The sequence below is a fragment of the Watersipora subatra genome, chromosome 10, assembly GCF_963576615.1.
Source record: "Watersipora subatra chromosome 10, tzWatSuba1.1, whole genome shotgun sequence".
Lineage (NCBI taxonomy): Eukaryota > Metazoa > Bryozoa > Gymnolaemata > Cheilostomatida > Watersiporidae > Watersipora > Watersipora subatra.
Window position 1 is genome coordinate 29,068,307 of NC_088717.1, and position 13,240 is coordinate 29,081,546.

At 39.0% G+C, this 13,240-nt stretch overlaps 1 protein-coding gene across 2 annotated transcripts in view; it reads left to right on the forward strand.

The window, feature by feature from the left end:
- The window catches only part of LOC137407360 (GTPase-activating protein skywalker-like), a 70,103-nt gene that overhangs the window by 52,568 nt on the left and 4,295 nt on the right, over positions 1–13,240 (forward strand). For both annotated transcript variants that reach the window (XM_068093991.1, XM_068093990.1), the window contains 5 exons: positions 751–851; positions 8,374–8,543; positions 9,214–9,341; positions 10,394–10,563; positions 11,552–11,785. In XM_068093991.1, the coding sequence (XP_067950092.1) occupies positions 751–851; positions 8,374–8,543; positions 9,214–9,341; positions 10,394–10,563; positions 11,552–11,785 (803 nt within the window). The remainder of the gene's footprint in view (positions 1–750; positions 852–8,373; positions 8,544–9,213; positions 9,342–10,393; positions 10,564–11,551; positions 11,786–13,240) is intronic.

Here is a 13,240-nt window from a genome sequence, read left to right on the forward strand (position 1 = left end):
CATTAGCAAATAGTCCTCGGCATAACGCTCTCAATATTTTCTTTCTCGCGAAAATCATTGAATATTAGTCTCGCAGCAATTGTCATAAAGAAAAATATAAGTCAAGCAATCCGTGACAGTCACTCACCATCATTGGAAGTGACGCACATCGCACAGGCTACCGTTGATGATCGGCGAACTATCAGTAAATTTGACAGCTGCAATCATTGCTGACATCATCCGTGTTGCATCGACAACCCCAGCGGCTTACGGCGCACATAGTTGATGAGTAACCACTGCAAAAAAACGCCCGCGATATAGCGTAATTGCGACACTGGCATAGCGGTGCAAGCTTACTGATAATAGAAGTGGTGACATTGCTACCGGTAGACGTTCTGCGTGTTCCCTTGCCAGCTGAGGCAGTGGAGATACACGAGTGTTACCCATAGTAGTATTTCATGGAACACTCTACACGCTGTACATGAAACCTGTCTCTATAACAGCCAGGTAAAGAGTCCCACTGCTTGGCAAGTTCTTATGATGCTCAAGACAAAGTTGCCGCCGCTGCCAAGTTTTCCTTGTTTCTATTTCTTGTGATTAAATCTGTCATTAGCTCTGGCCACCCATGTGTAACAGGTCCCATTTCATGTGTAATGGGAATATAGCTTTCCCCTAGCTGAGTCCTCCATCATTTGAGTAACATTCTGGGGAAAGAAGTTCAGCCAGCGCAGGTAATATTGTCTCTCTGATATAATATCCTATCTTTTGCAGTTGAAAACACTGACTACTTGGACTCTGGCAAACCAGATGCTGGAATGAAAAAGATGTGTTCAGAGATACATCAGCATATGTCATGCGATCGACTTCTCAAGGTAATCTCATCATATTTCACGCGATCATCTTCTCAATGTAATCTCATCATATGTCATGTGATCGACTTCTCAAGGCAATCTTAGCATATGCCATGTGATCGACTCCTCAAGATAATCTTAGCATCTATCATGTGATCGACTTCTCAAGGTAATCTCATCTTATGTCACGTGATCGACTTCTCAAGATAATCTTAGCATATATCATGTGATCGACTTCTCAAGGTAATGTCATCATATGATGATCACATGAAATATGTCGTGTGATCGACTTCTCAAGGCAATCTTAGCATATGTCATGTGATTGACTTCTCAAGATAATCTTAGCATCTATCATGTGATCGACTTCTCAAGGTAATGTCATCATATGTCATGTGATCGACTTCCCAAGGCAATCATAGCATATGCCATGTGATCGACTCCTCAAGATAATCTTAGCATCCATCATGTGATCGACTTCCCAAAGTAATCTTATCATATGTCATGCGATTGACTTCTCAAGGTGCTCCCACCATCTGTCATGCCATTGACTTCTCAAGATGCTCCTACCATCTGTCATGCGATTGACTTCTCGAGGTGCTCCCACCATCTGTCAAGCGATTAACTTCTCGAGGTGCTCCTACCATCTGTCATATGGTCGACTTCTCAAGGTGCTCCCACCATCCGTCATGCCATCGGCTTCTCAAGGTGCTCTCACCATCTGTAATGTGATCAGCTTCTCAAGGTGTTTCTGCCATATGTCATGTGATCGACTTCTCAATATGCTCCTGCCATCTGTCATGTGATCAGTAATTTTCAATTATAATCCTGTACCTGTATTATTGCTAAGCTCTGCAACGTCAGTTAGATTCTTAGCCTCCACGTAACATCTGCTAGCAAACAGAGAAAGGGGAGACCATTTTATTACCAAGTCGAATTATCTACTTTGCATGTTTTCTTGGCATTTGGCTCATTTAATTATTTTTTCGGGACTGTTGTTTGAAACTCACATTTATCAGCAGATGTTTTTATTCATTCAACTAGATCAGCCACATTTTCTTGCCCAGATTGTTTTGCTAGATAGCTACAGGTCACCTCTTATGGTTGTTATGTGTGTAAAAGTACCTTTATTCACCAAGGGCATGCTGTGATTAACTTTATGGCATTGGCTTAAAAACTTTGACTTATTCAAGTTTTTTTGACGATTTGAAGTGATGTTTAATTATAAACGCATGCTTGTGCTAATTACTGGCATGCAGTCAATTCTCTATATAGAAAATTAATCTATTCCAAGAATTCTTTTCCGTGTTAAAGCTGAAACAGATTATTGTATGTGATAACAACATATTCGCCCTTTCACAGCCTCACAACTTATCATGCTGATTACTACTGATTATTATTGTAGGTGATTGCGCATAGCATTATAACAAATACATTACATACATACAAATACATTACAAACTATGCAAAACACTAAATATAAAAACCTGAATTGGTATGTAAGAAACTGATGAATAAATCAACAACAGGATATTTCTATTGTCACTTTGTTCAGTGATACGGTGCATAGGTATAGATATGGAGCCAGTACCCTTGGTGATACAGCGTGTAGGTATAAATATGGAGCTAGTAGCCTTGGTGATACAGTGTGTTGGTATAGATATGGAGCCAGTAGCCTTGGTGATACAGCGTGTAGGTATAGATATGGAGCTAGTAGCCTTGGTGATACAGCGTGTAGATAAAGATGGTGATAGAGATAAGGAGCCAGTCTAATCTCAGCAATGCAAAATCTATATAATGCTTATTTATGTATTTGATTTTTTATTTCTTTCCTAATTTTCATGGTGACCCTCCTAAATTTGCCTGTCCATCACTCTAAATACTAGACGGCTGCAAGAATTGGTTCCTCCTAAATTTGCCTGTCCGTCATTCTAAATACTAGACGGCAGCATGAATTGGTTTCTCCTAAATTTGCCTGTCCATCATTCTAAATACTAGATGGCAGCATGAATTGGTTTCTACAGATTACAGTGATCCAAAGATGTTGCTCATCATGATTTATTCCGAAGAAATGCATTGAGTTCCTTTTTTACCATGACCATTGTCTATTCATGTTTTCCCAGGTTTTAAAGCTACCAAATGAGTATAAAGCATTAGTTACTGTTACTTGTGTATTTTAGAACCAAACTATATAAAAGAGAACTGCATATATACGTACTAAATTACGAAGCTGCAATGTTGCTCTAAACTTTGACACTCTGTTGGCTATTACGAAAATTTCACCTTATGTTAGAGAGTTTGTATAGTTGAAGTGATTGTGGAGAGTTTCACCTTATGTTAGAGAGTGTGTATAGTTGTAGTGATTGTGGAGAGTTTCACCTTATGTTAGAGAGTGTGTATAGGTGAAGTGATTGTGGAGAGTTTCACCTTATGTTAGAGAGTGTGTATAGTTGAAGTGATTGTGGAGAGTTTCACCTTATGTTAGAGAGTGTGTATAGGTGAAGTGATTGTGGAGAGTTTCACCTTATGTTAGAGAGTGTGTATAGTTGTAGTGATTGTGGAGAGTTTCATCTTATGTTAGAGAGTGTGTATAGTTGAAGTGATTGTGGAGAGTTTCATCTTATGTTAGAGAGTGTGTATAGTTGAAGTGATTGTGGAGAGTTTCACCTTATGTTAGAGAGTGTGTATAGTTGAAGTGATTGTGGAGAGTTTCACCTTATGTTAGAGAGTGTGTATAGTTGAAGTGATTGTGGAGAGTTTCACCTTATGTTAGAGAGTGTGTATAGTTGAAGTGATTGTGGAGAGTTTCACCTTATGTTAGAGAGTGTGTATAGGTGAAGTGATTGTGGAGAGTTTCACCTTATGTTAGAGAGTGTGTATAGTTGAAGTGATTGTGGAGAGTTTCACCTTATGTTAGAGAGTTTGTATAGTTGAAGTGATTGTGGAGAGTTTCACCTTATGTTAGAGAGTGTGTATAGTTGAAGTGATTGTGGAGAGTTTCACCTTATGTTAGAGAGTGTGTATAGGTGAAGTGATTGTGGAGAGTTTCACCTTATGTTAGAGAGTGTGTATAGTTGAAGTGATTGTGGAGAGTTTCACCTCATGTTAGAGAGTTTGTATAGTTGAAGTGATTGTGGAGAGTTTCACCTTATGTTAGAGAGTGTGTATAGTTGAAGTGATTGTGGAGAGTTTCACCTTATGTTAGAGAGTGTGTATAGTTGTAGTGATTGTGGAGAGTTTCACCTTATGTTAGAGAGTGTGTATAGTTGAAGTGATTGTGGAGAGTTTCACCTCATGTTAGAGAGTTTGTACAGTTGAAGTGATTGTGGAGAGTTTCACCTCATGTTAGAGAGTTTGTATAGTTGAAGTGATTGTGGAGAGTTTCACCTTATGTTAGAGAGTGTGTATAGTTGAAGTGATTGTGGAGAGTTTCACCTTATGTTAGAGAGTGTGTATAGTTGTAGTGATTGTGGAGAGTTTCACCTTATGTTAGAGAGTTTGTATAGGTGAAGTGATTGTGGAGAGTTTCACCTTATGTTAGAGAGTGTGTATAGTTGAAGTGATTGTGGAGAGTTTCACCTTATGTTAGAGAGTGTGTATAGTTGTAGTGATTGTGGAGAGTTTCACCTTATGTTAGAGAGTTTGTATAGGTGAAGTGATTGTGGAGAGTTTCACCTTATGTTAGAGAGTGTGTATAGTTGAAGTGATTGTGGAGAGTTTCACCTTATGTTAGAGAGTGTGTATAGTTGTAGTGATTGTGGAGAGTTTCACCTTATGTTAGAGAGTTTGTATAGGTGAAGTGATTGTGGAGAGTTTCACCTTATGTTAGAGAGTGTGTATAGTTGAAGTGATTGTGGAGAGTTTCACCTCATGTTAGAGAGTTTGTACAGTTGAAGTGATTGTGGAGAGTTTCACCTCATGTTAGAGAGTTTGTACAGTTGAAGTGATTGTGGAGAGTTTCACCTTATGTTAGAGAGTGTGTATAGTTGAAGTGATTGTGGAGAGTTTCACCTTATGTTAGAGAGTGTGTATAGTTGAAGTGATTGTGGAGAGTTTCACCTTATGTTAGAGAGTGTGTATAGTTGAAGTGATTGTGGAGAGTTTCACCTTATGTTAGAGAGTGTGTATAGTTGTAGTGATTGTGGAGAGTTTCACCTCATGTTAGAGAGTTTGTACAGTTGAAGTGATTGTGGAGAGTTTCACCTTATGTTAGAGAGTGTGTATAGTTGAAGTGATTGTGGAGAGTTTCACCTTATGTTAGAGAGTGTGTATAGTTGAAGTGATTGTGGAGAGTTTCACCTTATGTTAGAGAGTGTGTATAGTTGTAGTGATTGTGGAGAGTTTCACCTTATGTTAGAGAGTTTGTATAGGTGAAGTGATTGTGGAGAGTTTCACCTTATGTTAGAGAGTGTGTATAGTTGAAGTGATTGTGGAGTTTCACCTTATGTTAAAGAGTTTGTATAGGTGAAGTGATTGTGGAGTTTCACCTTATGTTAGAGAGTGTGTATAGTTGAAGTGATTGTGGAGAGTTTCACCTTATGTTAGAGAGTGTGTATAGTTGAAGTGATTGTGGAGAGTTTCACCTTATGTTAGAGAGTGTGTATAGTTGAAGTGATTGTGGAGAGTTTCACCTTATGTTAGAGAGTGTGTATAGTTGAAGTGATTGTGGAGAGTTTTAGCTGCATTCACATTACCCTACTTGAACTTATAGTCGCTAGTTCATATTATCATTAAGAAGAGCCAGTCCGTGTTTAAATGACCAACTGACGGCTCAATCTGCATTAATTTGCTTTTTCTCATAGTTTGTACTTTGGTCCAGCATTCATTTCAATCATCGCCAAACACAGAAGGTGATGCATCGAGTTTTACAAATAAAAGTCAATGGAATTACTGATGTTATAGTCTTCAACGCTGTTTTGGGAGCTTCAAACAAATTAGTCGATAACAAATAAGACAAAGTTCACTTTCTAGTTTGAGCAATGTATATTTTTCGCGTTTAACATAGTCCCATGATATAAAAATAGATATGTATAACAAAGTCCCCTTGCGATATAAAAATATTTACGTATAAGGTATAACATAGTCTTTTTGTGATATAAAAATTTATAGATACATATAACATAGTCCCCTTGTGATATAAAAATAGTTACGTATAACATAGTCTCCTTGCGATATAAAAATAGATACGTATAACATATACCCCTTGATATAACAATACATATGTATAACAAAGTCCCCTTGCAATATAAAAATCGATGCGTATAACACAGTCCTTTTGCAATATTAAAATATATACGTATAACATATTCCCCTTGCGATTTAAAAATAGATATGTATAACAAAGTTCCTTTCCGATATAAAAATAGATACGTATAATGCAGTCCCTTTGCGATATGAAAATATATACGTATAATGCAGTCCCTTTGCGATATGAAAATATATATGTATAATGCAGTCCCTTTGCGATATGAAAATATATACATATAACATATTCCCCTTGCGATATAAATAAAAATAGATACATATAACATAGTCACCTTGCGATATAAAAATATAATTTTCGACTGATCATCAAGCAAGTTGCAATACTTCTCCAAATAAGTCAGTGCAGAGCTAATCATAATGGCTTGAAGTCAGCGCTTGTCGATCATAAACAGATCGTGAAACATTAAAAATGTTTTGCTAGTTCTTTGGAAGTCGGCTACAGATAAATTAGTGAGTTTGAAATGCATTCATAGGTGAATAATGTGAAGAGAATATCTGCATCTATAAGAAATGACCAACAAGCACGTTTGAGAATTCCTTATCATTAGGAAACAGATACACCCATTAACATGATTGTGTTGAATGGGTTGGGAGAAAATACTTGGTTTCTTTCATCCCTGTGTTTTTAGTTTTTACGCTAACGCTCGCTCAAAAATTGTTCCAAATGATTAAAACTGCCTTTAACTCTTTCACTGCCAACCATGTAACAATTCGGGTATCTGCCTAGGGCCAGCCATTTTACCGAAAGTTGCCGATATTGCTTCATAATATGTAAACAGTATTTTTCCAATTTCAATCTCTATCTAGAACATTTTTTGTTACATGTATACTTTATTTTGCCAATGTTTTAACCAACATTGCTATGCAAAAGTTCAATGGATCTATACTTTGTACGATGATAAAGCTATGTGAAGCTACGACCGATGCGAAGCTAAAACGATCCTCTATAATGTTCCATACTCTTACAAAAATATTACTTTCACCACTATCAAAGACAGTGCTGCTGCTTTAATTATTTGTATAATCACGAAAATCTTAATCTGGATTGGCTATAATGTCATTAACATAACTAATCACCTGTTTCTGAGTCGCGCGCGGTAATTAATGAACTCACACAAAAAACGTTCGTTTTTAATTTAGAAATTCTCAAACAAAAGTTTAAAATTGCTTCATTATTTTAACCTTATTTTAAAATACAAATCTTCGGACAACACTGTCAATTTCATAAAAGTCTTAATGACCGTGGGTTATCAACCAATAATAAAATTAGGTAACTACGCAATTGCTGGAAAGTCGCAATAATGCGTCTACAGCAGTCGTCCCACGAAAACGCATTTATGCGTCTATGGCAGTGAAAGGGTTAAATGGAGCTTTTAAAATTTTTATTTAATATGAACATGTTTGTATTAATTTTATACAGTATGACTATGTTTGTATTAATTTTATACAGTATGAACATGGTTGTATTAATTTTATACAGTATGACTATGTTTGTATCAATTTTATACAGTATGAACATGGTTGTATTAATTTTATACAGTACAAATATGTTTGTATTAATTTTATACAGTATGAACATGTTTGTATTAATTTTATACAATACGAACATATTTTTGCTAATTTTTTGTGGTATGAACATGTTTATATCAATTTTATACATTATGAACATGTTTGTATTAAGTTTATACCATCTAACATGGACCAACTTATGGCTGGTACAAGAAGTGATTTAAATTTGATTTGGGAATGTGATTAGTGACAAAAGAGTCAAAGTTGAGAAGGCGTTGCATGCTGCTTATCATGGTGTTTCATTAAGGTTTCTTTGTACAGGTTTACTGATGAAGGCAAGAGAATAATCAGTTTAGTCTGTATGTTTCTCAACTTATCCTTTCATATGCTGAATACTCTCCTGCAAATCGTTTGGTCTTTTGGCACTTAAATAGCCCCTGTGGTTGCCAATGGCACGAGTACGATGAAGAACAGAAGGCATGCTGCCTAACTGTGGTGCTGATGACCGACGCTAGCGCTGGCTGGGTATATCGATAAGCATGGCTGTTATATCCATTACATAGCATGACAGGGTAGTGCTATAAATGGATATGTAATGGTTCTCAAACTATTTTAGCAAACATTTGAGCGGGTGTCTCAATTCAATGTTGTTGTTAAGACATTTCTTTCGGTCATGTTTTCTAGATGTCATTATGATTTTGTCTTGCCATTTTTGCCTATGCGTCTAGGAATAGATATTGCTGCCATTTATTGCCGTGTTGTATTGCTGTAGGAAGCTTTTGGTATTCGTGGCATTTCCAAGAAAGAAATAAATGCTTTTTTCAAAAAAACTGAGCTGACTCTAAGGGCTGGTGGCCGCGCTATTTCTGCACCTCGACCAAAGCGACAGATAAGTCAGCACAGTGAATACGGACTTCCTCGACCATCCTCTCGCTCTTCCAAGTAGGTAGCAACCCGTAAGGTGTTCTCACTCTAGTAAGTATGGAGTAACCACTGTGTTTGTCTCCACCACTAAGAGCCTCTGACTGTGCATTGTGTTTATTAATTCATTTCCTAAAGCCTGGTTTCCATATAACAGCGCAAGGCGCGCAACAAGGCGCACGACGCCGTGCGTAGGCCAGCTGTGATATGGAAACGTCAGCGCGCGACGTGCGTACGCTGATCGCAAGGATCCGACAGAATGGATCCTTGCGATGGGTGCGCGCGATGATGTATCCCACAATACATCGCTAGACCTTTACAACCTATCCCACAATTCAAACGGAGGGCTGTGGCTCCGAAGAAATCGGTCTCCCGTACGAAAGCGTACGCCTGGTTTTCATATGACATCGCAATTTCGCAATGTAGTGCTGTTTTTTTCCGAAGAAATATGTCTCTCCGACGAAAAAGTAAGGAAATTATCCTGTCCAATGCAAGCATGGCGCCTACGCGCGATATGGAAACACTGCATCGCGGCCCAAGAAATGCATTGCGCACGATCACTGGGCCGCACACGATCATTGCGCTGTTATATGGAAACCAGGCTTTATCGAGCTACGTAGAGCCAACTAATGGTTCTACAAAGTCATCAGTGATTGCCTTGTAAACAAATGCTGACTTTGTGTTCATCCAGGCTCGGCTCAGCGCACGCTAATGAGCGAACCAAGCGCCTTCTAGCCATGAAGACAAAGAAGAGTTTTAAACTTGATAAGGACATTCACACGCAACTCGTGATCGATGATATCGACTCAGACATCCTCAGTAAGTTTCTGCTTTTGTGTCAGAAGAATTTAGGGGTGTCGGAAAACTGTAAAGGGTGTCTGAATACTGTAGGGAGTGTCTGAATATTATATGGGTATCAGAAAACTAGGGTTGTCAGAAGACTAGGGGTGTCGGAATACCGAAAGGGGTGTCTGAATTCTGTAGGCGGTGTCCGAATACTGTAAGGGGTGTCAGTTGACCAGGGACGTCGGAAGACTAGGGGTGTCAGAAAACTGTAGGGGGTGTTGGAAAACTGTAGGGGTGTCGGAAAACTGTAGCGGTTTCAGCATTCTGTAGGAGTGTCCAAATACTGTAGGGGGTGTCCGAATACTGAGGGAGTGTCCAAATACTGTGGGGGTGTCCAAATACTGTAGGGGGTGTTGAAAAACTGTAGGGGGTGTCGAAAAACTGTAGGGGGTGTCGGAAAACTGTAGGGGGTGTCGGAATACGGTAGGGGGTGTCGGAATAGGGTGTCTGAATACTGTAGGGCGTGTCCCAATACTGTAGGAAGTGTCCGAATACTGTAGGGGGTGTCGAAAAACGGCAGAGGATGTCAGAAAACTTAGGGAGTGTTGGAAAACTGTAGGTGTCAGAAAGCTGTAGGGGGTGTCGCAAAATTGTAGGGGGTGTAGGAATACTGTAGGGGTGTAGGAATACTGTAGGGTGTAGGAATACTGTAGGGTGTAGGAATACTGTAAGGGTATCGGAATACTGTAGGGGTGTAGAAATACTTTAGGAGTGCCGGAATACTGTAGGGGTATCGGAATACTGTAGGGGTGTCCGAATACTGTAGGGGTGTCCGAATACTGGAGGGGTGTAGCTTTTGTATGTCATGGATCCGTATTTGAGGCGACTTTTTGTAACTTCCTAATTTAATTCTTAAAAAAGCCCTTGTTTACTGTTTGCTGTTTTTTTATTGGTTAATCTGTAGATCATCTTTGTTCACCTCCCACTGCCGCACTCATACCTGTGATTCGTGCCTTCATCATCATCTTATTTGGAAGAGAACTGTGTCCTAGCATCATCTTAATCACATGGTGGTGATATTATAGATAAGTTGCAGCAGTTGAAGGTTTGGAGCTGGTTGCCACCTGCCGAAGCTGTCAAAGAACCAGAACTGGCTTTCACGACTAATGAGGATGGTTATAGTCTGAAGACTTTGTATGACAAGGTGGAAAACTGTGGACCAACTCTTCTCGTCATTAGAACTATCGGCAATGATGTGAGTGCTCGAGCTACATGTCTTCGTAGAGCTGTCATTCAGTTTTTGTTTGACAAGCTAACGAAAGTGCAAACGTTTGTGTTGGCTTTAGTTAATTATTTTCATTTTCTCTTGAACCGGCTGCTGGACAACACTCTAAGGTACAATCGTGCTTTTTAGTTAGCAGCCATCATTAGAAGTCCTGTCTTAGTACACTAGCTGATTACTAGCCTGTCTTGACAAGCTGTTGTTTTTGCGTAGTTGTCCCCCGTCGAGCGGCGAGCAACAACAGCTTGTCACAAGACGTACTGCACCTGATGCATCAGCTGCACTTATAGGGAGTTGTTCTCTTCCGTTTACGCGGCTTGGCCGCGATGTTATGTCGGTCGCTCCATTGGTAATCATAACGGATTTCACGCAAAAGTTTATGTAGAAAAAAAACAAGATTACCAAAGACCAGTTTCTGTGATAAACCTTAGTAGAACTTAAGAATAAAATAAACTTAAAATAAAATCCATTAGAACAAATAAAACTGTCTGATACAAAAATAGAAATAAAACTGACTGAGCGCACAAATAACGACATGCTTAGTCGCTGTTGTTGCCTAAGTTCTCAAGTTCTACTAAAGTTTACCGCAGAGACTGGTCGCTGGTTAAACGTTATAATCTTATTTTTTCTAAATAAATTTTTGCGCAAAATTCGTTATGATTACCAATGGAGCGACCGACATAATATCGCAACCAAGCCGCATAGACGGAAGAGAATAACTCCTTATAAGTGCAGCTGATGCATCAGGTGCAGTACGTCTTGTGACAAGCTGTTGTTGCTCGACGGGGGGACAACTACGCAAAAACAACAGCTCGTCAAGACAGGCTAGCTGATTACTGGTGAGACTAATAAAAAATATGCTTCTCCGATTATTCATGAGAAATTTTGAACTGACTAAAAGTTGTATTATTTGTGTAATTAACTTGAGTGTTTAATTACAGATAAGCTGTTTTTGTTACAGGTTTTTGGCGCTTACTGCGCTACTGACTGGGTTGAGAGACACAAGCAGGTAGATGCCGGTGCTCAAATCTGCTTCTTCGGCTGTGGTTTATCGTTTGTCTTTAAGATCCACCCAGAGATGGTCTACTACTGGGTGGGTAAGGAGGTTCCAGTTACGCTGCCCGGTGCCTCCATGTTCCAGGCTGGTGACAAAAACATTTTGATGGTTGGCGGTGGAGGAGGCTGTGCGTTGCAGGTATAAATATATAAATGTTTACAGCCCTTTAATTGTCCCTGTCATTTATAGACATTTTTGTGGACTCACAAGCTTATCGGCAAGATGTGTGATGGTTTGATTTCTCAAATGTCTCATTCATGGTGTCGGTACTTCTTGATAAGCTCTTGGTGTATCACAGTCTATATATATATATATATATATATATATATATATATACTAGCTGTGCCACCCGGCGTTGCCCGTGTAATAGAAGAGTCTTTGGACAGAAAATTGATTTGTATTTAACATATAACAACATTTGCCATTCTAACTTTCAAACTACATATCATGAGAGAAGTGTGTCCGTGTAGTTGAAATAAACTAAGGAGAAATAAAAACAACTGTAAAGGTTTTAAAACTTTGTCGAACAACTGTACCTTTCAAGCTAGTGGCCTGGCATATTGCCAATGGAAACTCCACTAAGCTAGTTAATAAGGTTAGGCTTCCAATGACAGTAAGAATTCCATGAAATTCCATGAATTTGAGTCTTTATTGTTGTCAAGCTCAGCTGTTCTAATAATAGCTATAGCCGGATTTCCAACAGACATACGGACTTTGAGAAATATATATATAGATATATATGTATTTATATATATTTACGTAGATATATATATATATTTAGGTAGGTAGATATATACATTATATATATCTACCTACCTAAATATGTGTATATATATATATATAAATATAGTCAGACTTCAGCACTAGTGTATCACAGGATAGTCAGACTTCAGCGCTGGTGTATCACAAGATAGTCAGACTTCAGCGCTGGTGTATCACAGGATAGTCAGACTTCAGCGCTAGTGTATCACAGGATAGTCAGACTTCAGCGCTGGTGTATCACAAGATAGTCAGACTTCATCGCTGGTGTATCACAAGATAGTCAGACTTCAGCGTTGGTGTATCACAGGAAAGTCAGACTTCAGCGTTGGTGTATCACAGGATAGTCAGACTTCAGCACTGGTGTATCACAGGATAGTCCGACTTCAGCGCTGGTGTATCACAGGATAGTCAGACTTCAGCGCTGGTGTATCACAGGATAGTCAGACTTCAGTGCTAGTGTATCACAGGATAGTCAGACTTCAGCACTAGTGTATCACAGGATAGTCAGACTTCAGCACTAGTGTATCACAGGATAGTCAGACTTCAGCACTGGTGTATCACAGGATAGTCAGACTTCAGCACTGGTGTATCACAGGATAGTCAGACTTCAGCGCTAGTGTATCACAAGATAGTCAGACTTCAGCACTAGTGTATCACAGGATAGTCAGACTTCAGCACTAGTGTATCACAGCATAGTCAGACTTCAGCACTGGTGTATCACAGGATAGTCCGACTTCAGCGCTGGTGTATCACATGATAGTCAGACTTCAGTGCTAGTGTATCACAGGATAGTCAGACTTCAGTGCTAGTGTATCACAGGATAGTCAGACT